The sequence below is a fragment of the Vigna unguiculata genome, chromosome 6, assembly GCF_004118075.2.
Source record: "Vigna unguiculata cultivar IT97K-499-35 chromosome 6, ASM411807v1, whole genome shotgun sequence".
Lineage (NCBI taxonomy): Eukaryota > Viridiplantae > Streptophyta > Magnoliopsida > Fabales > Fabaceae > Vigna > Vigna unguiculata.
The window spans coordinates 28,246,049-28,272,849 of record NC_040284.1 but is presented as its reverse complement, the minus strand read 5'-3'; the positions used below and the strand labels follow the sequence as shown (position 1 = coordinate 28,272,849).

The 26,801-nt window shown below is 34.0% G+C and overlaps 5 protein-coding genes across 5 annotated transcripts; 3 read left to right on the top strand and 2 right to left on the bottom strand.

Moving 5' to 3' along the window:
- Positions 1-1,854: 1,854 nt before the first annotated feature.
- On the top strand, positions 1,855-5,203 carry LOC114187021 (peroxisomal membrane protein PMP22). The gene is made up of 7 exons (XM_028075122.1): positions 1,855-2,050; positions 2,154-2,252; positions 3,730-3,831; positions 4,120-4,195; positions 4,457-4,527; positions 4,630-4,715; positions 4,835-5,203. Exons 1-7 carry the CDS (start codon positions 1,979-1,981, stop codon positions 4,884-4,886), a joined length of 558 nt encoding a protein of 185 aa, XP_027930923.1. The 5' UTR covers positions 1,855-1,978; the 3' UTR covers positions 4,887-5,203.
- A 1,704-nt stretch (positions 5,204-6,907) lies between these two features.
- On the top strand, positions 6,908-8,954 carry LOC114187550 (probable F-box protein At4g22030). The gene has a single exon (XM_028075823.1). It carries the CDS (start codon positions 7,227-7,229, stop codon positions 8,529-8,531), a length of 1,305 nt encoding a protein of 434 aa, XP_027931624.1. The 5' UTR covers positions 6,908-7,226; the 3' UTR covers positions 8,532-8,954.
- A 2,279-nt stretch (positions 8,955-11,233) lies between these two features.
- On the top strand, positions 11,234-13,696 carry LOC114188850 (B-cell receptor-associated protein 31-like). The gene is made up of 2 exons (XM_028077508.1): positions 11,234-11,753; positions 12,947-13,696. Exons 1-2 carry the CDS (start codon positions 11,468-11,470, stop codon positions 13,327-13,329), a joined length of 669 nt encoding a protein of 222 aa, XP_027933309.1. The 5' UTR covers positions 11,234-11,467; the 3' UTR covers positions 13,330-13,696.
- Positions 13,697-15,619: 1,923 nt separating this feature from the next.
- Positions 15,620-17,091, bottom strand: LOC114188595 (mitogen-activated protein kinase kinase kinase 17-like). The gene has a single exon (XM_028077166.1). The coding sequence runs from the start codon at positions 16,982-16,984 to the stop codon at positions 15,620-15,622; it is 1,365 nt and encodes a 454-aa protein (XP_027932967.1). The 5' UTR covers positions 16,985-17,091.
- Positions 17,092-20,950: 3,859 nt separating this feature from the next.
- Positions 20,951-25,605, bottom strand: LOC114189151 (aspartic proteinase-like). The gene is made up of 14 exons (XM_028077854.1): positions 25,494-25,605; positions 24,949-25,308; positions 24,787-24,847; positions 24,183-24,277; positions 23,934-24,046; positions 23,679-23,847; positions 23,278-23,317; positions 23,084-23,148; positions 22,791-22,904; positions 22,621-22,685; positions 22,363-22,519; positions 22,151-22,270; positions 21,466-21,554; positions 20,951-21,358 (listed from the first exon to the last, which is right to left on the bottom strand). The coding sequence occupies exons 2-14, from the start codon at positions 25,297-25,299 to the stop codon at positions 21,274-21,276; spliced, it is 1,524 nt and encodes a 507-aa protein (XP_027933655.1). The 5' UTR covers positions 25,300-25,308; positions 25,494-25,605; the 3' UTR covers positions 20,951-21,273.
- Positions 25,606-26,801: the final 1,196 nt, after the last annotated feature.

Genomic DNA, 26,801 nt, shown 5'->3' with positions numbered 1-26,801 from the left:
AGCTCCCAACTAATATATATAATTAAAAAAGTATTTGGTAGACACCGAAAAAATAAAGAAAAATGCTAATAAATGCTCTAAGATACTAATTAAAGAATAATAAATGTGTTTTGGTATCATCATTTTTATATTGAAAGTAGAAATAATTAAATACAGTAATTAAAATAGTATAAATGCATATAAATTTTATAAAGATAAAAATATCTTTTTAAATTTTTAGACAATAACTTACTGTTACAAAACAAGAATTTTGAAATTTTTAAAGTCTCTACTAAAAAGAAACAAAATTTAATTAAGTCTCAAATTGACACTTTAATTGTACTCTTTTTGTAACTTTTTTAGATGTTTAACACTAAATTTTTTTGTTGGTTTTTTTGTTAATTTATACTTTCTTATGTTATTTTTTTAGATGTTTAACACTATTTTTTTGTTAATTTTTCAGTTAATTTAAATTTCTTATATTTAATTTTTAGCAACATTAAAATATAATTATTTTATTATTAATTAGTTTTAATTTTTATTTGTGAACATTAAATAAAATATTAAATACCCATGTATAATATTTATGAGTATTTTTGTCTTCTAAAAAAAATAAAGCTGCATTAATAATTATTTGCTCAAGTGTAGGGATGTCAAAAATATCCGTACCCATGGGTATCCGCGGATAAAACCCGCAATGGATAAGAAATGGATACCCGCTACCCGTGGGTACAGATATTTTTGATACTCGCATGTTAACGGGGCGGGTACGGGTATCATAGTATTTGTATCCGTGGATACCGTACTCGCTAAACTTTAATTCACAAAAATACCCTTATATATATATATATATATATATATATATTAGTAAAAAACATTTTGTCCTAATTTTTTATAAGTTGCACTTCTTGTCTTCTGTCTTCATTCTTCCAACTTCAAGTATTGGTACGTAGTCTTCTTTCAAGTACATCCCTTAACATTTTTCTCTTCTCCTTCTTTGAAATTGGGTATATACATCAAACCATATATAGATAGTGACGTTTATGGTATGCTTGTTGTCAAATGATGGAATCAAAATAAGAATATTTGGCACGTGACAGTTGAGGTTTATTATTTGATTATTTTTCAGAAATCAATCGGAGAAATTGAACTTGTTGATCAAAACACTAATTAAAGAATTTTTATCGTGTTGAACGTCATTTTATATTTATTTTTATAATTATTTGGACTTGAGTTAGTTTAAAATTTATTTAAAATTTATGACAGTGATGTATTTTATTTTATTTTATTTGAATTCATGATTAAATATTTATTTTTTAAATAATTTTGTAAATACCCGTGGGCACCCATGGATATCCGTGGGTATAAAAAAAAATAGACGGGTACCCGCATAACGGATACCCGACGGATATAAATACGGATACGGAACAAATATTTATCTAGCGGGTAGGGTACGGGGAACTACTACTCGTACCCTACCCGCCCCGTTTGACATCCCTACTCAAGTGAAATCACCATAATAAGACAATTACTTTACTTTCTTCCTTTCTTTTTCTATTTTCAATTTCAATTCTATATATATATATATATATATATATATATATATATATAATGAAGCAAACATTTTTCCTTCATAGAAATTAACATTGATTTAAAATGATAATATCATAGAAATATTTTCTGTAAGAAAAAGTATTGTCAAATTTTTAACATATAGATTTTAGATCGATAATAAAAAAAAATAGAATCTTTAATTTCATTGCTTATAATTTATGTATGTGTTACTAACTATTGTTGTCTCATAATTAATAAATAGCCATGTGCTACACGGGGATGTGACATTGGGTGTGTAAAAAGTAAAAATGAAATAAGAGCAACTTGGGTGGGTCAATGTCTTGTCTCGAAGATATTTTGGGAAAACATCCATAATAATACATATGCACAAAAGTGACGGACCCAGACTCAGTTACCTGCTATTCAGTCAAAGGGTGGGAGCAAGATGGGTTCTTTGGCAAAGAAGGGACTCAACAATTACGTCAAACAGCTCCAAGAAAACCCTTTGAGAACCAAGGTACCTCTTCTGCTCCTGCTCCTGCATCAATCTCACTTTCAATTTTCCTTCTTTTTTATTTTCCATCCATTTTCGTTGACTTAGTCATTGGGGGTCAAATTAGGTAATCACTGCAGGTGTAGTATCAGCGATCAGCGATATTGTGTCTCAGAAACTTTCTGGGATACAGAAACTTCAATTGAAACGTCTTCTTCTCAAAGTCGTGAGTTCCTTTTCCTTTTTTTATTTAGTTCAATCTTGTTCTTTCTACCCAATCCTAAGTAGTATCGTAACCTGATTCTGATATAGTAAATTGCAGTCTATATTTTGGGGTTAATTTCCTCTTTTTTTTATGGCTGTTTGTATTATTGGCAATTGGGTTTGAATATCTACTAAAAGTTTTGGACTTTAAAGAGGATGAAATGAAAATTCTGAGCCAAATTTCAGTGTTGACTTGACAAGTGTTCAAAATATCGTTGCATCTGTTAAGTATGCTAATTGAATGCTGTCGGTGGTTCAAATTAGTTGTAACTTGTAAGTGATCTTAAAATTCAAAAGAAAAGAACATTCTTACAAGGTTTTTGCGTAATTAACAGACTCATTTACGTTGAAATAAAGACTTAATTGCATATTCTTGCCCCCAACTATTGTAATTGTGTGGTTTTAATCCTTAAACACACGACAGTCAATATCACATGAACTGTTTCCAATTAGCAGAGGCTTTAAAATCACACAATTGATATATATAGTAGATCTAATTGACACATTTGGAACTCAAAGATTAAAATTGCACATTGGGGGTACCGAAAGGGGCCAATGGACAAATTTGAAATATCGAGAACTATAATCGCACAATTTCCGTATCCGAGGAAACAAAAATATTAACAAGTCAAACAAACTAAAGTGTGTGAACATTGATATCTGTAGAAAGGGGAGTGTAATTTTTAAAATAAAAGGGGAAGAATATATAATTTAAGCATCTGAAAGAGGAGTATTTTGTTCTTCTAATATTTATGTGGAAGATAAAGTGCCGGACTATTTCGCTGGACTTTTGGGGGGTTGGTGTGATAGAAAATCGGTAACAAAAACTGTTTTTAAAATGTTGGAATGAGTTTTTTATTTTTTATTCTTTTGTGATATATATCACTAAGGATAGCATCATCATGTGAATATGACATCTCAACTAGGTTGACAGTTCATACCTCAACAATCAAATGCTTCCTGAGGATATTTATTGAAAGAAAAAAAAATTGTAATAAGAAAATATAAGGGACCAAACCAAAGCAATCAAGAAAATCTATATTCAGGTCACCCAATCCTACTTTATATGCACCTCACGTTAGCTAAACTATCCTCACTTTTTTATTTCCTTGTCTTAATATGTGGAAAACTTTAAAAAAATTCAAACATTTACTTATGGCAATGCTTCGAATCCATCTACCATAATAACAAGAAGGAAAAATTTTTACTTATGAAACGAGTCTTTTAGTTATTTTAGTTATTAACATGTTGCTGCTCATCTTGATGAACTATGCCATGCCCAAATTGATAGACGAAGTAGCAGCAAGTAGGCTTCTTGCTTAAACCTTTATGTCTTAATTTAACTACTTCTACTACTACAGTTACGAGTGACTTGCGCCTTTTCTGGTTATATACATATATTTCAGCATTGGGAATCATAAATCGTTTATTGCATGCAGCTTTTTGGAGCCGGTTATATTGGACCCTTTGGACACTTTTTTCATTTAATACTGGACAAAATATTCAAAGGAAAGAGAGATACAAAAACTGTGGCGAAGAAGGTAAAACTGCAAATCCTTCTGTTCTAAGTTCTAACTATATCAGGCATTGCAGTTGGTACCATGTTCTCGGTCTGCTTTTCTTAAATTTTTGCAGCATTAAATATCTGCTGTCTTAAAATGCTATAATGAATTGAACCTTAAAAGAAATTTGTGATCATATTTATTCAAGAATTTATTTGTAATTAGACGGATGGGTTTTCTATACCACCTTTCCCAACACAAATGATAGAAAAGTTTAATTTATCCTTCTGTAATTAATTCTTCTTTCATTGATCTTTTTGTTTTCAGGTTCTGATTGAACAATGTACATCTTCTCCTTGGAACAATTTGCTTTTCATGATTTATTACGGATTAGTTGTTGAAGGTTGGTCATTTTTCAACATATAACTTCTTTACTCACATTGAAGAAACATGGAATACTCCAAGTAAGATACAGCTGGAAAGTAGGCAAAAAGAATATTTCTTATCAATATGAAAAACAGGATTTCCAACTCTGACATTCCTGGCTACTGTTTGTTTACTTATCAAAAAACACGAGACTGTCCTAAAAGTGATGTACAAAATGAATGGCATACTTGGTTGATGAATTGTGTGCTCATGTTTATGATGAAAAATTGGATTTCAGGCCAACCTTGGGTGAATGTGAAAGCTAAAGTTAGGAAGGATTATCCATCAGTGCAGTACACTGCATGGACGGTAATATTTCTATTTCAAGTGTAGAAAATGACAGAATTTAATGAAATATCAATTTTTTTATTTTTGATTTTAACTTTATCACTCCCTTGACTTGAACCGCAGATCTCGCCGATTGTCGGGTGGATAAATCATAAATTCTTGCCTCTTCATTTCCGTGTTGTTTTCCACAGCGTAGCAGCATTTTTCTGGTACGTGTTTTTTGTTTTCTTTTCCTCTAATTTCCTTGACTTGTTAATGATCGTTCCCATTTCCCTTTGCTATAACAACATGTAAATTGAGATCATTGATTGTGTGTATTTTATTTTAGGTCAATATTCTTAAATCTTCGAGCACGATCTCTGGCATTGACTAAAGCCTGAAGCAAAGAAGAGTACTGATCACAGTCTTTGAAGTAGATGCTACTGTTTGTTAGGAGACTGTTAATCTTTCCAGAGCGGTTTCCATCAGATTGAACAAGTCAAAAGAAGATCTTCCAATGTGTTGGCAAGACTTTAGTTTGTCCTGAGCGAAATATAGAAGTTTTTGAATGTTGATGTTTTTGTACAAGGGTTGATTGATTTGATTTTCAACTGAACTGATTGTGGTTAAAATTGATTTTAAAGTTGTGTGATTTATGTTTGAATGTTTTCATTATGAAAACTAGTTAGTAATAAAAATCGGTATAAATTTGTTTAAAGTTGCTTCAATTTAGAATTAGTTCTTCATCATAGATTCATATTGGAGAAATTAACTTCAAAACACTTTAACTAATGTTTTAATATGATTCTTTCGAATCATATGTGAAATTGAACACACTTTATACTCATCTGTAAATGTCAAAAGAATTTTGGAGACAAAACAGTAACTAAGCAGCTAATTGTTCTAGGCAACAGTCTAAGGATGAATATATTTTTTGGAAAAATCTTTTGATTAATTTTATGGAATATCATTAGCATCATTCATTTAGTCTAGTTTGTTGTTATCCAAGTTGTAAAGTCGTAAAATAAGCTATGGAAAGGAAAAAATATCATTATCCAGTTGTGAAATGAAGTTTGATAATAATATTTGAATACCAGATAAACATAACAGCATAAATGCATAATTGATGAACATTCTGGGATTTTATGGACTTGTATGAGAAAGGGCATCAATGGAGGGATTGAAGCATCTCACAAGAGTCCAAAGTCCCAATGTAGTACATTGTCTTTTGTCAAAATCAATGTTTTGTTGAATCCTCAGAGGAAGATGAGTGGCACGTGTTCCGTTTCAAGTCACGTGGAAATTGAGACAACTAACTCTTCGTGTTAGGTTAGGTTTCTAATTTATTGAGACAACTCCACCTGCTCTTCATGGATGTTAGGAAGTGCATATACCCAAAATAAGGGGTCATTGACTCGTTGGCTTTTAAATTTGAAAGTTGAGTTAGTATATACTAATATACATATCATATTTTTACACGACAATTTCAACAAAACAATTTAGAAAGACCATGACACGATATGAATACTAATATACATACACTTGTGCTATAATTTTTTCTACACAAAACTGTTTCGTCAGGAAACTTTTAGAAAATAGAAAGAGTGTGACATGATATGATTATTATTATTTTTTTGTTGAAGTTGTGATTGAATACAATATCCATCCTTTCATTTTCGTTGTCATCAAAATTTAATTGATGCGAAATAGTTCCAATTGATTAAACATTTTCAACATGTGAATTTCAATGTATCCAAAATTTGATTTTAAACCACACCATACATTTTTAATGCATTTATTATTAAAATTTGACTTTTAGACTAGTATAGTAAACATTTTAATATGTTGGGCAATATATATATGAAATTATAACAAGTATAGCTCGTAAAGTACTTCCTGAAAAAAATGAGGTACAGTATTCAACTTGAAAAATGTAAAGGATGTGTGAACACGAAAGAATTTTGCCTTATTTTACTGAAGTTAATCAAAAGTTATAATCACAATGCGTAGGGATTTTATGAGGAACCGGTCAGAAAATGAAACCTCTGACCCTATAGAGTTATACTCTACAAATATGTATAGCCATTAATTTCAAAGTGATAGTATCTTGTGAACAACCGCGCCGCAGCACTCAACAGTAATCAATTATGGAAAATCAATTTTACTCAACCCGCGTGAGAGAATGCAATAAATGTGAAAAAAAAAAAGGACTTGGAGTTATACGTTCTCAAACTCTGTCAAAATGTTTTGATTGAGTAAATGCATGGGAATGCATTATGTGTTTTAGTTTATTGTGGAGGCTTATGTATGTTTTGTTATAGCAGATATTATTATCATATTATGTTGTTGGTTGTCAAAAAAGCAAGTTAAAACATTCAACTCGACGTTCACTTTAATTTTGATCAGGGTCATTGGCTAAACTCTTCTTGAGGGCATAATTTATTTTATTTAACAATTTCTTTTTTGTTGGTATTACAGGCTTGCAGGGTTTACTCGTTATTTCTGTTGAAAGTCAGCATAGGAGGGAGAAAAGCAGAAATAGCCAAAATGAAAGGACAAGTAGTTTTCAATGCTCAGAGCATGTTCAACCATGTCATGAAACTTCTCAATTACATTCCACCTGCTTCTATACATATATGCGTATGTGGTGTAAGAGAGAGTGTCATCAATCACATACACCCTAACAATTACTGGTTAAGGCCTTCTTCATAAACAGCAAAAATAGTGAATATTAATAGCACATGGGAACCAATATGCTTTCAAGCAAATGTTCTTCTTTCTCATATTTCAGTGCAAGAAGAATAGCTGACTCAATCGATGTTCCGAAGATCAAGGTAACCAAGATCTCCACTGCAAGGCTTCCTAACAGAAGTTTGGTGGCAGAATTGGATTATCTAAATAAGTACCTTCCAACCACCACCACAACTCATGCAAAAGAAGATCCTTACTACAAAATCAACACTAACGGTTCTACAACATCTGGAACAAGCACACCAAATTCCGCGGAGGAGGTCAAGCTTCATTTGATTATGGAGATAGTAGCAGATAGAATAGAGATGCACAAGAATATTGGGGCACAGCGTGACAACTGGAACCGCCTTCTAATGACATCTGTTAATATGATCACTCTTTCTGCTTCAGCTATGGTTGGCCTTGCAGCTGCTAGTCCAAGTGGAGGAGCACCTATTGTGGCCTTGAAGGTGTCCTCCACGATTCTTTATATGGCAGCCACAGGGTTGATTTTGGTGATGAACAAAATTCAGCCATCACAACTTGCAGAGGAGCAGAGAAATGCTGCTAGGCTGTTCAAGCAGCTTCATAGAGAACTCAAAACAAGGGTTTCTCTTGGGAATCCTAGTGAGTATGATGTTGATGAAGCGATGGAGAAAGTGCTTGCATTGGACAGGGCCTACCCTCTTCCTCTATTGGGTTCAATGCTTGAAAAACTCCCTCGAACTGTGGAGCCAGCAGTGTGGTGGCCTAGACAGAAGCAAAGGATCAGTCCAAGAAAAGAAGAGTTGGGTGGGAAAATGAAAGGGAAGAATGGATGGGATGCAAGGTTGGAGGCTGAAATGAGAAAGATTGTGATGATTCTGAGAAAGAAGGACATGGCAGAGTACTTGAAGTTGGGTAAACAAGTTTTGAACTTCAACAAGGTATTGGCAGTTTCTGGTCCTCTACTATCTGGTCTTGCAGCATTGGGTTCGTGCTTTGTGGGTTCTGTGAGTTCATCATGGCCCGTGATGGTTGGGGTTATTGGAGGAGCTTTGGCAAGTGTTGTCAACACATTTGAGCATGGGGGGCAAGTAGGGATGGTGTTTGAGATGTATAGGGCAAATTGTGGTTTCTTTAAGCTCATGGAAGAGAGCATTGACCTAAATATTACTGAAGAAGATCCTCATAAAAGAGAAAATGGGGAATTGTTTGAAATCAAAGTAGCTTTACAGCTAGGTAGGAGTCTCTCAGAACTGAGGCAAATTGCTGCTGCAGTTTCATCATCACATGAAGAGAAGGATTTTGAAGAGTTTGCTAGCAAGCTTTTCTAGTATTATTACCAAGTTTCTCGTTAGTTGTAATTGTCAAGCTTTCTTTTGTAAATATTGTCATAGCTAGAGAATGCTTGTGAATAGTTTGTAGCAAGAATTATTACTATGTTCACTAACTATTAAGCTTTCATTTCGTAAACAAAATTTCTACAGTTTAACGTTGCTCCTATTATTCATTGGCCAGCTGTTAGCTTAGATCCACAGCTATCCAGTTTTATGTTTAATCATTTGCATTGGTTTTTGCATTGGTTCAGAGTGCTGGAAACAAGTGCGAAATAAAAATGAAACCAACAAGAACCACGTGAAGCAGTGCAGTGTCTATTTGGCGTCACGACAAAGATGAATGTGACTCAACAGTATGCTTCCCATTTCGACAGCTTGGAAATTCACACATGTTGATAATGCTATACCGGAACATAAACTGTAGATGTTATTGAATTATACAAGTTGAATAATAAAAATTATATCAGAATGGTTACATCTGTTCATGTGGAATAGTTCTTCAGGAAAGCTCTCGAAGCTATCTGCAATGATGATCTTCTAAAGAACAAAGCATAATAAAAAAATATTATTGAAATAGTTTGATTCTTACTTTAACATGTAAATGAGTGAAATACGACATGTGTAGTTTTATCTACTGGCATCAGGAAACAGATAAACTTCTAATCACAGGTATTATCTACTGACAGAGAATATGTAAATTATTGGGTAATAATAGAGTAATCAATTCACTTCCAAATATAAGATTGGGCAATGAGGATCAACAAAAACAACAACACTAAGAACCCTAGTTAGAGTTTTTGTGGAAAAAGAATAATTGACAACCTTTCAGCCTTGGAAGTTCAACCTTTCAGCCTTGGAGGTGTGGCTCATCCATTTTTCCCCAAGTTTGTTACCATTACCTTTGCCAGCATTGTAATTTTGGCCTATGCTAAGCTCTCCACCACAACAATAACGTCATCATCTACTTCAAATTTATCGATAGGGTTTGGTTTGGTGTGAGAAGTGTCCGAAACTCCAGGTGACTAAGAAGTCTTATATGATATTAAGATAAATTCTTATTTTTTTACTCTCATATCTTATCATTTTCCATTATTACTTAATGTGACTCATTGATTATTGTATCACTATATTTTTCTTTCCTTTGAAATAATCAATAACTCATATTAAACCACATCAAGGAGTAATATGAGAGTCAAACTATAATTTTCTAAGAATTAAATATGTTTTTTGTCAAACATATTTTAATAAAAATTAGAAATAATCCTTTTTGAAAACTTTGAATCAATTTACTTCCTAATCTTTAGATATACCCATAGATTTAGTCATTTAAACTAAATTTTTTTAAGTTTATTTTATTTGAAACGTCAAATAAACTTAATAAAATTTTGTTAAAAGAACTAAATTCACACATTTGCTGAAAGACTAAATTGGTTCAAGAAATTTTAAAGTTAGACTAATTTTAATTTTTATTAGAAGTTGAAGGACCAAAAACATATTTAACCCTATAACCCTAAAGATTTATACATTTATTTTTATTTTTTTATATTTTGAGTAGATAAAGTATTATGATATTTTGATATTTTATATAAATTTATTTACTATTAATTGGTGTTGAATCTTTAAACATTCTTTTTAGGAAAATTTAATAATGATATCAAAGTCCAATATTCGTAAAGAAACAGTTATAAAATTTTAAAAGTAAAATAACAAAATGAATTATATTGATAAAAATTAAATAATAAAATAAATTATGTTAATAAGAATAAAATTGATAGTAAATTATATATGCTAAAAATGTTATAGTTAAAACTTTTATTTATTAATGATTATAAATAAAAAAATGAGGACTTTAAGCGATTGAGAAAATGTATAAGTTTTCTTCATCATTGAACTTAAGTTGAAAATATAATTTCACCTACAATTGATTTGTAAAATGAAAGAAAGTAGCTTAGGTTGAAATATCTAAAATAGTAATATAATTAACTTTTTACTTTCCTTTAAACATATATTTGAAGTCGAATATCTACGTGGCAGTATGGTCATAAGATATAAATAAATACCGTAGATAATTGGAAATACAACGTGTGTCCTTTCTATTGATTTATTATGAACCATCCATTGGTGATTCCTATGTTCCACATATACAAAACATGATTAGTTTAGGTGTCTATGTCTCCTTTCAAATTCATACAGTTATGTCAGTGTAACTGTCCTAACTGAAGCGGATTCTTGTCAAATTATGCTCATGCTACTTTTCTACTTTTTCTTTAGAAAATGAGAAAAATTATGCATTAATTCTCTAACTGCATAAGCAAAGTAAAACATTTTAGTTCTTTAGAAATTACATGCTTGGAATCCAGTTCTCATTTCATTTTTGTGTACGCTACTCTTCATCCAACATAACAACAATTAAAAGCAAGGGGAAACAAATGTAAATCATATGTTCAAAGACTAAGTACGACAAAAGTAATAGAAAATCATTTAATTTGTAATGCAAATTATTACGGGCATCACAAAAAATAATTAAATTAATAGAATTTTGTGAAAAAACTCACTCTGTGCACCAATTGATCTAAACATGTAAATATAAGATAATACCATGCAAGTGATGCAAAATCAGAAAAGTTAGAAACCTTAAAAAAGGGAAACTACGAGGACTTAGTGACAAAACAAAATGTTTTTGAAGGTAGGAACCCAAAATTTTGTCCATGCCTTCGAATTCAATTGTCGTTCTCCTCTTGAAAGGGTCTCGCTTCTCTTCTATCAGTCTGTCACTTTTTTTTTTTCTTTTTAAATTTTTATGATTCTCCAATCTGCTGTGATTGAATATTGATGACAGCGACGCACAACCTCTCACGGGGCCCATAAATTTGTTATTTTTCTCTGATCCCATTTGAATTGTGCGGGTGAAGTGAAAGATCTGAATTACGAAGATGATTCAGCTTCTGTTCACGTTGATATTTTCGGAGGGTGCGATGATAGCTTTGCTGCTGTTCAAGACGCCGTTGAGGAAGCTTGTGATAATGGGGTTGGATCGGTTGAAGCGGGGTCGTGGACCCTTGGTTGTGAAGACCGTTGCAGGGACGATTCTCGTGGTGCTCTCTTCCAGTGTGTACAGCATGGTCAACATTCAGAAGCGTGAGATCGAGGACGGTGGTGCCATTAATCCCACCGATCAGGTTCTCATGGCCAAGCACCTCCTTGAAGCAACACTCATGGGTATTTGTGTTCCCTTTTTCTTATTTTGCTATTCTTTGATTTGTTCTCTCTATTTCTGATCTGGTTCCTTTGTGTGTAATTACTTGCATGGATAATTGAATCAATTTATTCCCTGCGTTAGGTTTGCAATATGTTTTGTTGGGTCCTTATTGGAATTTCTAGGTTTCTATTTATATGCTACTGGTTGATTACTTTTCTTCCCTAGTTTTTATGTTGGAGCAACTTGAGTAATGTGACTTGGTGAAAAGGATGACTTTTTTTGTTGGTGGGGATTTTAACTAGGAATCATATGTGTATGGTTTTCAATGTTGGGGATTTTTTTTCTCTCTCACAACCAGAAAGCATTTAGTTGTGTTGTTGTCTATGGTGTTAAATTTTTCTGTTCAGGATTGGTGTTGATCATGAATGTGAGCTTGTATGGTCTTATTGTCTGGGAAATGTTAACAAACGAACCTTTGTTTTGTTGACTCCTTTTCTGAGGCATTGGAGTCAAATCCATGGAGAAATTACCTTTTGTTCCTTCATTTTCTTTTGTCCACAAGGAACAAATTGTTTTCACTTGCACTGTGCTCAGTTGGATCAACATTTTCAAGCCATCTCAGTCAATGAATCGGAATCATCGGATGTAGATCAAATGACTCAATCTATCTAGGTGAATCAGACTTAAGATACTGATTCGAGATATGAGCCGTCTCATTTCATCCGACAGTTCAATTCACTGACTGCATGAACGCGTGAAAAGGGGATCCAATTTGGCCGCATGGATGTAAATGAAGCTCAGCCATCCTACTGGTTTCACAGTGCTCAATCCTAGTGGTTTCTTCTATGGTGTTTTTCTGGCTTCCTGTAATCCTCTTTTGTAGCCAAAAATTCTTACAATGTGCTCTTTCTTTATACAATATTTTCAGAAACGAGTTACTCCTGTTCAAGAAGCCCCCGGAAGTATCTTATATGAATTATATCACGGTTAACATAATTTTCTTTGCTGTCTTCCAAAGAAGTTTTATGCCATTGATTTATCATAACCCTGGTCACAGCTTAAAAGCATCATGACTAGAGTGAAAATGCAGCCCCAATCCAACCAGATGATACAGTTCTGATTTTCTGGACCTATTTTCTCTGTAATGTTTCTGAAATATTAAACCTGCTCTTTGGCTGCTGGTCGTCATTCATCTTTGGTCAATTATTTGCAGGCGGTATACTTTTTCTTGCGCTTATGATAGACAGACTACATCATTACATAAGAGAACTGCGGATTCGAAGAAAGGGCATGGAAGTTGTCAAGAAACAGACCAGAGGGTCTGAAGATGGGAAATTTACCTTTTCCGAAGAAATGAAAGGCGTGGAGGAAGAAAGGACTAGATTGAGAACAGAACTTATGCGCCTAGAATCTGAACTACAGTCAAAAACTAAAGACGTAGATGTTGCAGAAGCCAATGTATCTGCTCTGAGAAAACAGTCTGAGGGATTCCTTCTTGAGTATGATCGCTTACTTGAGGAAAACCAGAACCTCCGCAACAAACTACAGTCCTTGGACAGGAAATTGTCACATTCAGGTTCTAAGAAGAATATGTAAGTAACGTTGCTGGTAGGAATGGCTTCTTCTTGTATACTCTTCCGGAGTTCCATGGCAGTTTGTTCACAACAGCTTGTCAATCCTTGCATGCTTGTTCCTCAAGGAATACGATTTTCACTTGTAGTTGAACTTGGATCAATTTTGTCCTGACAAATTGTGAATTTTTTGAGTGATGACAAGAAATATAGTGCTGATTTGTTTTTTCTGCACATATGTAACTTTTGCAACATCTGTTTCACTATTCAAGATTCGACAAACTGAAGGAATGTGCTCACGGATAGTGTTTGATGGTATTAAAGTTGTCCCTTAAACTTGTCATTTATCCTATTTTGGTCCAGAGAGAAATCTCTTTTTGGCCGTTCACTTATTACTTCTCCATTTCTGGTGTGATGCATATTGTCTAAATCCTCTATACACCCACCGTATATGTACTAGTTTTAAAGGCAGCCCCCCCAAACACTCTGGTCCATGTACTTTAAGAAAAAAATTGCCTGAACTCAACAAATTTTCGCAGACATTACTTTTTTTTTGGATTTGGATAATTTTCTTATGAAAGGCATTATGTTGTACTTTGTTAAAGGAAAAGACACATTATTTCTGAGCAAGGAATGTTCACCACTGTATATTATAACTGGTGAGTTCTACACAAGAAAGATTACCCTTTGTTCTCATAACAGGATGAACGATATGATTTTGAAGAAAGGAAATGGTTCAAATCTTTATTCACTTTTCACATTTATTCTTCTGTGGCGCAGAGGATTTGGCATGAAAATGAAAGGTTGGGATCTGTGTATTCATACAAATGCAAAAGAATACAGGGTTATTGAAGCTGCTTCAGCATATCACGACGTGTGTCTCTTATTTGGATTGGCTTTTTAACCTAAGGGAACTTTTTAATTGGATTTGTCACTATTAAGATCTTCTGAGACAAAAATGTGCTGCTCTTTTAAGTTTGTTGATACAGAAAAAATGTTAGATGAGATAATTTTCGAAAGAGATGATATACATAAATTAACTTTTAACTTGTTTGAAAATTTTGATTTACTTTTAATTCTTTAAAACGTTTTATTTTGTATATTGAATGTTGAGAAGTTTATTCAAATTGACGATTTAGCTTCGTTGTTTTTTGTATAAAGTATAATTTTCTGCTTCTAAGCCACTAATGGAGTGGGTATTGCTTTCGCTTGGGATAAAAATGTGGTTAAATGTTTAAAGTAAAAGTAAATAACTAAAATGGGCCAAGTCTAAAAATAGTAAGTAATAGAAGAGTCCTGAGAAGTGATGCAGTTCTAAGAATATGAGAAAGGAGATTACACAACCATACATGTCCTCTTCTATGTTCATAAATAATGTTATTGTATGGTAATAGTTTCAATGTCCGCATGGAATGAAATTTAGCTCATTTAAAGAACGAAATGAAATTATTGAAAATGGAATAAATGTGATAAAACGCTTACACAAAAGTAAAGGAAGTTTCCTAGGGTTGGTGACTTTTGCTATTTTGGATAAAGGGGAGATCTTCTCACTTTTTGAAAGCATAGGTAGGCATATTACATCAACATTCATAAGATTAATTGTGTGTTTGCATCAATGTCAATTATCCATGTTGTATTTCAAATTCACATCAAAACAACTATAACATTAAGTATACACATCTCATGAAACACAATGTGTAACCAAATAATTGTGTGTAAATAACCTTACTTTTGCTGTAAAATTACATTAAGAGCTTTGTAATTAGATAACATATTGGTGCTGTATATTGGAGAGTTTCATTTTATTTTACAATAGGCAACAACAATACTTTTCTTTTTGCGGTGAAAGTTGTGGCCACTAAAAGAAGCAAACGTAAGTGGTGATGCATAGAAGAATAGAATTACGAGAACCAAAAATAAGAAAGATCCTAGCTCACTGCTTTTGAAATTCATAGCCAGAATAAGTTAGGATAGGGTCGAATAACTTGCTGTCACCATCGGAGGAGCCTGTGACTATCAATGAAGTGCCAATATTTTGAATGAATTACAGATAACAAGTCTTGTTGTAGCAATCAATTCTTGAAAGAATGCTCGTGTCTACATTTAACAACCGAAATTTTAAGGAAATCCAGGGTTGCTCTTTTAATGAAAACACCAAATTAATAACATTTAAAAAATTATCTGATACGCATTAATAGAGCTCACTGTGCGTGATGATTCACAAAACCAGGCGCAGGCTATTTTTAATAATGGATGGGATTAAGATAACAGTGTTTATATATATATATATATATATATATATATATATATATTAATTATGTGGCGCACACATTATCCCGTATTATATTATAGTGATGAAAATGAAAAGTGTTGAGTCCATCCAAAGTTGAATTAAAGAGAGACAGAGAGAGCAGTAACAGAAAGCAATGCATGATAAAAATAAAAATTCCCATCTCAGGAGAATCAAATTTTCCATCGAGAACAATCACTACACACACAAAAACTGACAATAATGATTCTCTGCAGCGACAATCACAGTTTCTGCCTCCAAGATAACAATCATCACAAGTAATACCATTCCATCTACTCAATTCAACTACTGTTGTTACTACAATTTTAGGTTCAAATAATGTAACAAAACCGTTTTCCTCATCACTAACTATATTAAAAGAAGTAGTGTCTGTTTTGTGAAAGGATAATTCTTCATGGAACTCATTGCTCCTCACCGTCACCCATTGCTCATCATCATTATCATCATCGTTTTTCCATACCCAAAGGGGTTCGTCCGAAAACAACCTACGAATTCTGTCCCTAGCAGAGGGACAATCACGTGCTCCATGCTCAGTTGTCTCCAAGGAATCCCAAAATCCTCGTTCCAACACACCAGTGGGAGTGTCTGAATCCAACAAAAGCAACTTCAATTCCGTGCATTCCTTAACAAAACCGTGTCCAAGAAGCTCCTCCACCGACCACCTCTCATTCGGGTCCCTCTTCAAACACTTTCCCAAAAAGTCCCTCCCCTGCTCGGACACACAGCTAGGAATCTCAGGCAACTCATCGGAGAACCCGATCCTGTAAATCACTCCCGCCGGGTCTCCTCCGCCGTGCCACGGTGGCTTCCCGGTGATCATCTCCAGTACCGTGCACCCCAGAGCCCACACGTCAGCAGGAAACCCCTGCTGCTCCCCACGCGCCACCTCAGGAGACATGAACGCCGGCGTGCCGGCGATGGCCGACACCTCCCCCACCCTCCGGGCACAACCCAAATCCGAAATTTTCACCCCCTTCTCCGTCACCAATACATTCTGCCCCTTCACGTCGCAATGCACTATCCCACGGGAGTGGAGGTAGTGCAGCCCCTGCAGAATTTGGCGCGTATAGGATCCCACCACCGCTTCGTCCATGCGACCACCGCGCTCCGCCAGCGTCCCGTGAGGCGCGTATTCCATGAACATGTTGAACCAGTAAACACCATTCTCAAACGTGGTGTCAAAACCTTGGTAGGCAACAATATGAGGACAGTTAAGAGTGGAAAGAATCATCTGCTCCCTTCGGAGGAATTCCGAGTGGTGTAGCTCTGCCGACTTGACGGCAAAGACGGGAGCGGATCGGCGGGACTGAGCGGTGTAGACGGCGGCGGTGGAACCACGGCCGAGCATGTGGCCTCGGGTCCAGTCCATGAAGATGTGGAAAAGTTGAAAGCTTGAAGTTGTGACAGTAGAGGTGTGAGGGAGTATGAGATGAGAAGGGAGTGAATGATGTTAATTATAGTATTATAGAGTGGGATGTGGTTGGGGGATAAGTTTATGAAATTGAAGATTTATATATATATATATATATATATATATATATATATATATATATATATATATATATATATATATATATATATATATATATATATATATATATATATATATATATTTGTGGGAAGGTTAAGGTAAAGGGGTTTGGTGAGTTGTGGTTGGCTTAACGCAGAGGGTAAGAAAAGAAGTTATGATGATGTGGAAAGAGTTAAATTTTTGTTTGCATTGCACTTTTTTTGGTTGTGTCCAATGGACGGCCGCCGTCTTGTCCTTTCACGATCTTGTGATGGGAGAGGTCCAGGTGTCAGAGGGATGATGGTGTTGTTGGCCGGCCAGGCTATGGCTGTGGCTCCTTTGGTGTGTGTTACTTGGCTTTAGGCAGGCATGAATAGATGAATGATAAGGTGGCGGTGCACATGCTGGCACGTGCTTCGTGGTGAGAAGAAGGGGTGAGAGGCAAAGATTGCGGTGTTAGTGAGTGAGCGTGCTTGGTGAATGATGAGGTGGTAAGCTAAGCACTTGTTCTATCTATCTGTCGCTAGTAAACATTAAACAATGTGTATGGTCCCTGTTGCCTCGGTGGTGGTAGAATTATGGTGCTGTCAATTACAGATGGCTTCTGCCCAACAATGCTTCAATCCTTGGATTCATACTAGCATCTGCAGAATATACCCTATCAAACTCAAACCATTAGACATGGTGAATTGGTGAGTTAGGTGGATTGATTGTATGCGAAGCAAATGAAACAAACTGTAACAGTGAAAGTGAATTTAAAGGCAAAAAGGCACTAAGAGAGTTGGAATATGTGGATAAAGCAGAAAAGGCCAAATCCAACTAACTGCCTGCACCACTGAGCCTAATGAGCAGTGATTTAAACAAAAGAAAGAAATTAAAGTGTTTTTGGAGCGTTGGTATGAGTAGAAGTGTTGTTGAAAGGAATAAGGTGAAAGAGGAGAGAGCGTAGGCGTTGACGCTTTGCGTGCGTAATGTGAGGGCATCAGAGGAAGAGTCAATATGAAGGAAGGCAATGATTAAAGCGTGATTCATATGATCACATCACATGCCGCCAACCATTTTTATTTGCAATGCATGCATCGGATCACGCTGCATGCTGTACGGTGCATAATCCACTATACCTTTCCAAATTAATTTTATTCATTATTTCTCTATCATCCATCCCAAACGAACCCTATGCTTGCCTCACACTCTTACTCATGCACACCTCACCTCTTAAGACTTTACATTTCAGTTTTTTTTTTCTTTCTAATATATCACTCAATTTTCTTTTATTATACTCACTACAAAACTTTCAAAATCATCGTTTTCTTAACATTTTATTGTATATATGCTATTTTTCTATTGAGTTATTATCTTAGCATTTGTTTGTTTATTGTATATGAAAAAAGAACTGGTTACCAACATGTTTGTTTCATACAATATTTATATAAAAGGACGATATAACAAATTACTTTTATTATACAGTGTATTGATAACACAATATGTTATAGCAAACCTCCTTATTATAAAAATCCAAATAAACCAATGGAAATAAAGTCAAGAGTATGATTGGCGCGGCTTGTCTAATGATAAAAGAAAGACCTTATAACTTTATTTAAAATAAACTCCCCCCTTAGATGCACACTTTGCCAGAAAAGAAGAAAGGAAAGAGTTTTAACGTACAAATTTATTTATTCATAAATTATATTAAATTATATTTCTTTCATACACATTGACCTTTCATAAACATTTTATAATAGTCAAATATTAACATCTAGTCATTCTTAATTGTGAAGTAAAATAGCTAATAATAAATGCATCCAATACTAATTGTATTATCTTATACACAACTTGAATTTCGACTTGCAACTAATTAGGTTTGATACAATTTTTTTTCTTGGTGTTGAGAATCTGGCTTATCTTAAGTGGGACAACCAAATTTATGAGCTCAAATTGATTTAATATTTCCTAACATCACCCCTTTAAATTGAGTTTGAATCATTTTAAGCATTTTTTAAACTTCTAAAATAGTATCCAAAAAGCTTAAAATCATTATTTTAGTATAAAAAAAATTCAGTCAAAGTCCTTTAATATATATCTCGAAATTCTGTTTACACCCTCCAAATGACATGCATGTGGGTCTCCATGAATAAACTAATAATTCCAACTCTAAATAAAATAATAGGTCAAACAACACGATAATTGAGGTTTCCCCATTACTTTTCAATCATCACTTTCTCTTGACAAATTAAACCCCTCTTCAACTGTTGTAGAACCTGGCCTTGAAATTTCCATTTTTGAATTTCTTCAACATATCTAAGATGTTATACTTACTTTAAGATGATTTTTTATTGGGAGTTACTAAACTAACATTCACTTGTTAAATAAAATTTATTGAGGTAAGAAGATCGAAAATCAACATTAACAATTTTATCGTGTAAAACCTCTAAAGTAAAAGAATTATCTAAAAACAAATCTCCATACTTACTCCATAATTAGATCCTAAACAAAAGTGAAAAAACAATATTTCTTCTCTCCACATTACAATTTATATCACATCAATTTCAAGTCTTGTGGTCTTAAATTTTATATTATGTGAATATACTTTCATGAAAAAGTTTTATTGTACTAAAATTTTAAATTTATTATTATCGGAAATATAAGTCTTGAGACACCTTTACTAACTATAGAAACTCTTTTTAAGAGGTGCTCTTCTTTTTGTGCAAACGATGGGCTCTTAGACTTCAAATGAATGGTCGTAACTATCAAGATATCTGTCTGATTTTTCTAGAATTATGTGTTACATTATAGAAAAACCCAACAACTACTCATTTTCGAAAACATTATTTCTGCCACCAACTTCAGAGTTCATTGTCCTTAATAATATACTTTGGTTCTTCATCCATCATGAAGAAATACCGACACTTAGGGTGGGTAAGTGTTTAATCACTAAATGCCAAACAAAAAAAAATGCAAAAAATAAACATACAAACAAGCTCTACTCATGACCCAGTTCAAGCTGATAAGGTTAAGAAATGTCGTCACTTATCGAGAATCTGTTCCATTGGTTATTCGGAAAATATAAAGAGCTGCAACATGAAAGAAAAGAAAGCAAAATTTGAATCGTAGAAGACTTCACTTCTTTTTTATCGGCAGGTGATTCATACAGATAAGGCAAATTATATAGGAAATAAAAACCATATTATATCTGCTGTTAGCATAACAGATGCATTTAGAAAAGGAATCTCTGATAGTAACAATTATTTGACACTTTATTTCCTAAAAAATAGGTAAATTAAAAACTGATTGGCAGCTTTATGGTCATTCCAGTTAACAATCTTTCATTTTGGTCCTCTCTTTACTATATATTGATTGGAAAGATGCTACCTTACCAACTACAAAGATCAGGTTAAGGATAAAAAAGTGCTTGCTGTTATTTGATATAATAGTGAAGCGAGAATAATACAAGTTTTGTTATAAATTACTTCCTTGATGCAACTTCAAAAAGAAAAAAAAAATCGGAATCATTGTTGATTCCTTTCCTTCTTTTAAAAAGATTTACCGTTTGCCTAATAAAATTAAAAGTTCTTATATCATCACTACACACTTAGCTATTAGAGAATGGTATCATTGAGCTGTAAACACATTCACATTATTAATGTAGAATAACTTCCAACGTCATACTTGTAACATAGTTTGAAGCATCTAAATCTGACACACCTTCCTTTTTTAATCTTTTTTATATGCATTGTTCTCTTTATTTATAGCAGTACTATTTATATGCAGTTTGCACTTTGAAGCATCTTCTAACATATGATGCAAAACATAAAGAACTGAGAGAAATTAAAATAAGAAACAGAAAAGTCACATTTACACCATTCAACAAGCAAGCATACATAGCAGAGTCCCTACATGGCCACAGCCTAAGAGCCCCACAGACATATGTTAATGTGTGTAATACATTGGGGAGGGATTGGGATAATGTTAATATATATACAACCATAGCTTTAGGCCCATTTTGATAGCAAAGGTATACAAACTATAAGGTGATGATGGTTGCAAATATTCAATATAACGAGGTAGTTTCAGTTTTTTTGAACATGGAAAAAATAAATAAAAAAACCAGACAAGTGCTGTTGCCATTCTGCGAGACACGGGAACATTCTCTATGCTGCTTCAGCAAATCCGACTCTCTGCTGACCATAATCAAAGATGGTGTGATAGGGTCCCATGAAGATATCTCCAAGGATCCTGCGTTTATGATGCATGCGTAATGAAGTGAGAATCATATCAAACGCATCACAATAAAAAGGAAAATGCTACAGTGTAAGTCTCAAGCAAATTAAAGTTTAATGTACCATAGAGGGCCACGAGGAGGAGGCACATCCAAAGCAATGAAGCCACTGATGCACTGGGCTTGAGGACCTTCTCCCACCTTCAGTATATACTGAAGAAACCAAATACAAAACTGAATCAGGGATACAAAAAATACATGAAACATAGCAATCATTCATTCATAGAAATTGCATAAGTGTAATTATCACTATTGTAGCAGTTTAAAACTCTGCTTCTCTTTGCTTTAGTTCTGCCTGCTGCTCCACCTTCTTTTTTTTTTTAACAAATTTATAAAGCAACAAATAGAAAATATTATTCAACCAACAAATTCAAAAGGCTATTTGGTCTTTCTGGATTTGTCCCCCCACCCCATTGAAACAATAAACACTAGTCACTGCGCGTATTTAAGGGAAACTAAGTAAAACAATGTTTTTCTAATGGGCTGTCAAAGGATGAGGTTGTCTTTGTTTGATTTAAATCCTTGCGATTCAACCCATTATTTCAGTAGTGAATTGTTATTGCAAATTGAGGACTTTTCAAAGCATAATTTAGCTTCACAAAACTTAGTTTATCTTTTCTAGTTCGTTCTTCTTTACCTCCAACAATTAAATTCCTTTTTCTAGTTACAAACTCTTACAAAAAATTAAGCACAGTCAATGTTCAGTCATTGCAAAAGTAACTAATAACTAATATAGTCTGAAACTATACCTCATTTGGGGAAAGGTCAAAAACTTTTCCACCAATCGTAAAGGAAACAATAGGCATTGAAGAGATTTGTCCACAATCAACGGATGATTGTCCCATTGGGCTGGGCAACTTATCACAAAGCTGAAATATTATCACCAAATGTCATTAACCATTAACGCTGGAATCAAATGCAGGATTTGAGTACCCAAATAACAGAATTAAGACCAACTCACCCCATTGACATAATTTATTATCTGTTCTTCTGTCTGGTTCTGCCTCAGCTGGTTTTGAATCCAAATAACAGCCATCTCACATGTTGAACAACGAGCATCCCGAATGGCACCAGATGATTCTCTTTCGTTCTTATCCACCACACTCTCAATGCCCATGCTAGAGGAAAAATAGGAACTCCTTAGTAAAATGTCAATCAGAGAACATTAAATATACTAGTCTCTCAGCTAATGAGATGGTTTATTATCTTCGGGGCATACCTAACAGCACGAGTCCCATCAAAGGAACACAATCCAATTTGTGAGCAGATCTTTTTAGGCTTTTCCTATAGGATCAAGAGAAAACCATAAGAAATCTCATTCTGAAGGATAACCACATCACAATCCCATCAACCAAGATACGCAAAGCATGAGTTAAAAATGATACTTACTTCAGCCAAGAGCAATTCCAAGATTGTTTGTCCATACTGTTCGACAACAGACTTGCACTCTTTGCTTACAACTCCAGATGCTCCGATTGCTTGATTTATCTCGGTAATTATAGGCTACAGTGACAAAAACCATGTAAGACATTTTTTCATTTTTATTGCTAAAAGGGAAATCAGAAAAACGGGCCTCAGTGTACAATTTTTAGGCCCACCCATCAGTTAAAAGCATGCTTTAAAAATTACAAAATCATGAAAATCTAAACAGCAGCCTCCCATTTACAAGCTTTTATTCATACCGTTGGACCAGCCAACAAAGAAGTTCCAGAGTCCGCAATTGCAGAACAGTCACTAGCACAGAACCCTGGAGGACAATATGATAAATAAAGTCAGTAGCAATGAAATTAAAAACTGAACCATTTATGGCAGTGCTATCAATATCATGCCATAGAAGAAACAAATAGCTATTTCGGCTAACTTGTTTTCTACGTACCAGTGGGTTTACCGGCAATAAGCACCTCTCCCATGTCAAACTGTTCAGGAGAAAAAGTTACCAAAGAAAAACTATTGTAAACAAAACAAAAACACGTGTTGCATAAGCTATGCTGCATGAATACTGTAACGAGTCTCTGTTTTGCTTTGCTACAAATTCAAGTGCGGTAGTGCAGCAAGATTTAAGGGCAACTATAGGAGATATACCGTATAGAAATATGAAAACAAAAACAATAAAGTACTAAGATTACAATGTTATGCATGAACTATAATGTACTGAAGTGATAGGTTTTGGGTACAGAACCATGTATACCCAGTTAATACCAGGTATATCAACTATTTAAGGTTACTATACATCAGAAAGTACAAGTATGCTATATAAACAAATATGTTGATGCTGACCTGCCAATATCCTTTTCTTGTCACTGGCACATAAGTATGTTTGCCCCTGTAGTGAGCAGGATCAGCACCACCAAAAACAATCTCACCCCCATTCTCTTCTTCTGGTTTACGATTTAACCAAAATGAAAATACTGGATCCTTTACAAGACCTCGTTCAACCATATTGTACCTGTGACATGAATATGCCTTATAATGACAGCGAAAATAAAAATAATAATAGAAATGATAGCTTAAAGTTAAAATGTGAAAAGATACCACACTGGAACAGCATTTCCTACTGAGATCTCTTGAAATCCAAGTCCTAGTATACCATCAAACTTAGCTGCCACAAATGTAACTCCAGGTTCTCTAGTTGCTTCGATAAATGCCTAATGGAAATTAAAGAGAACTATATATTAATCGATGATTAATCAACATATTTTGAAAGAAGCCGCACAACTAACATCATACTCTGTTGGTGTGAAGGAAAAGAAAAAGAAGATAGGGATTGATAATCAGCATTACCTGGTTGTCTACAACTACGTCTCCAACTCTGACATTGTCATTGCTAAAGAAACCAGAAATACTTCCACTACCGTATTGAATTGCAGCAGAAGTCCCTAAATAACAGGATGACAAACCCGAGTTTTGAATAAGGACAACATCTTGGCATCACTTCTTTAAATGTCAAGTTACCCAAAGTAAAAGAAAAATGACATTTGACTTCGTAAATGTTATGCAATCCAAATTACATATATTCAAGAAAAAAAGAACTTTTAAACACTGCTATTGCCAATAATTTTAAAAAAATTGTAATGCTTTGTATAATTCCATGAGGTGAAAAGGCTAGACGGTAGAAAACTCTAAATTAGATCCTTTACATGATAGAAGCACGGTATTCAGACTCCCACTCCTCCAAAACCGATTTTAAATCGTCTGTAAAGGGTACGCAGTTTTTTGTATTGAAATTACACAAATCTTGAGTATTAATCAGATAGAAACTTCACAAGATAATCAAACACTTGCACAATGCATTGTCGAATTAAAGAACTACAAAACCTCCACAAACTCTGAACAAAAAAAAAGGTAAAGCCTCAGAATCAGAAGAAAATAAAAAAATAAGACAAACCATTTTCTTTGTAGGTTCTGGATTTGCTGGACTTGTACTTAGCATGCGTGTAACATGCAAGCTGCACCGTCATGCAAAACATCAGGATTAACAAGTTTCCATTAAAAAAAAGAGAGAAAATAACAGACACGCCTTCATATGACGGTTATGAAAAAAGCTCACCGAGAGGTAACATTTAGAAGACGGCACCCACAGATTAGAGCTACCGGTGTCAAAAATCACAGTGAACGTCTGAGGAGGGGTACCAATGGCTATTTCACCATAGTACTGAGCATCCATGTAGTTCTTCAACGCAACAATATCGGCGCCGTCAGCGCCGTGAAGAATGTTCTGAAGAACATTCTCTGTGGCTGAAGACCGCAATTCCTTAAATCGAATAACGTCATCGTCGTCCAATCTGATCTTTTTCAGCCCAATCCGGCGCAACCCATCGTTGGGTGCAGACGACGCCAGAGAAAACAAGAGGGTCCACAGACAGAAACAGAAGACAATCACATTTGACATGCTTCCCATTTACGCTACCTGTTCAGCCATTATTAAACCGAAAAAGTTACGATTGTGAGGACAAGAGTGCAGATGTTTCATAAAACGCATCGATTAGAGATAGTAATAACATGAAAGAGAAGAGAAAAAGAAAAGAGAGACAGATGACATATCCAAGAATGCATGCATGCAAAAAGTGAAAAGAAGATGAAGAATGCGATTACCAAAGGAAACGAAAGCAGAGGAAGAATTAATGGAATTGAATTGAGGAAGCGAAGGGGAATTTAAAGGTGGGAAGAAGAGAAAGTGAGTATCTGGGTTTGGGTGGCAGTGTGGTGGGGCCAGCTGAGGTTTTAAGCTAATCTCGTACTCATTGTGGGTCCCGCATCTGTAACCGTTCATCAAACTAAGGATGAGGAATTGGGAGGGTGGGTTTTCTCGTGACCCTCCGATGTAACTGATTCGCTTTCGTACCTCAAAAGTTAATTATGGTTGCTTTCTTTAACACGCCACACAACACAACTCATCCTCCTTAATTTATCCCCTCTTCTTCTTTAGCCACCTTCGTTTAAACCCTAAATATAAATTATCGTTAAACATCTTAAATATGTATAATAAAATTATTTCATTACTGTATTTATTTTTAATTAGTAATTAGCTATTACTTAAAACTAAATGAGTATGGATAAACCGAATTCAATTTATTCACACTTTGTCTCACCCTAGCGGTTGCTGATGCTAAGGATCTAATTTAACGCATTTTCTTTTTTATGTTTCAGCTTTCAGTTTCAACTGATCAATTTAATGTTATTTAACGATTAAATATATGACTTTTTAATTATGTTTAACGACTATACACAGAACAGAACAAAATTTTATAATCATTTGAGATCTAACTTTTGAGGTGATTCAAAAAAATTGAGATATTCTCTCGTTACGAGATAGAATAAATGTATCAAACGTGAGAATACCTTTTAAAATTTAAACAACATCATTTTTTCGAATTGTCATCAATTTCGTATATTTGATTTTTTAACTATTTTTTCAATCTGTTCTTTTATATTTCATGTCTAAATTAGATTTTTTTTAAAATTATTAAATACTTAAAAATATCTTTATTTCAAGATATAAATTATTTATTCTAAATATCAATATAATCTATATATATATATATTGTGGATTTGGTTAAATTAACTTATGCATAGTTTAAAACTAAAAATTAAAGAAATTATACAAGAAAACCTCTAGAAATTAAATTGAGCGTAAACTAATTTTAATTTGTAAAAAAAAAAAAGGATTCTATGTTTTTATCTTTAAATTTTATTTTATTGAAAAGTTAGTTCAAACGTATTTATATTTTAAAACATTTAATGTTATAAATTTTAGTTATATTGAAAAATATTTACACCACTGATACTCTCAGATCAATTTTATCATGATGAAATTAATTTTCATAACTTTAAACTTACCTGTTTTAGTTAAATTTACATTAAAAGTAAGGTTTAGAATAAGAAAAAGAAACTTCAACATGA

What these genes read in the sequence shown, in the direction of transcription:
- LOC114187021 (XM_028075122.1), top strand. Translation starts at nt 1,979, where the DNA reads ATGGGTTCTTTGGCAAAGAAGGGACTCAACAATTACGTCAAACAGCTC. An exon ending in TTACGGATTAGTTGTTGAAG is followed by an intron (nt 4,196 to 4,456) that starts GTTGGTCATTTT and finishes ATTGGATTTCAG; the next exon opens with GCCAACCTTGGGTGAATGTG. An exon ending in TGCAGTACACTGCATGGACG is followed by an intron (nt 4,528 to 4,629) that starts GTAATATTTCTA and finishes CTTGAACCGCAG; the next exon opens with ATCTCGCCGATTGTCGGGTG.
- LOC114187550 (XM_028075823.1), top strand. Translation starts at nt 7,227, where the DNA reads ATGGGAACCAATATGCTTTCAAGCAAATGTTCTTCTTTCTCATATTTC.
- LOC114188850 (XM_028077508.1), top strand. Translation starts at nt 11,468, where the DNA reads ATGATTCAGCTTCTGTTCACGTTGATATTTTCGGAGGGTGCGATGATA. An exon ending in CCTTGAAGCAACACTCATGG is followed by an intron (nt 11,754 to 12,946) that starts GTATTTGTGTTC and finishes AATTATTTGCAG; the next exon opens with GCGGTATACTTTTTCTTGCG.
- LOC114188595 (XM_028077166.1), bottom strand. Translation starts at nt 16,984, where the DNA reads ATGGACTGGACCCGAGGCCACATGCTCGGCCGTGGTTCCACCGCCGCC.
- LOC114189151 (XM_028077854.1), bottom strand. Translation starts at nt 25,299, where the DNA reads ATGGGAAGCATGTCAAATGTGATTGTCTTCTGTTTCTGTCTGTGGACC. An exon ending in TGGAATTGCTCTTGGCTGAA is followed by an intron (nt 22,686 to 22,790) that starts GTAAGTATCATT and finishes TTGATCCTATAG; the next exon opens with GAAAAGCCTAAAAAGATCTG. An exon ending in TTGACCTTTCCCCAAATGAG is followed by an intron (nt 21,555 to 22,150) that starts GTATAGTTTCAG and finishes TGGTTTCTTCAG; the next exon opens with TATATACTGAAGGTGGGAGA.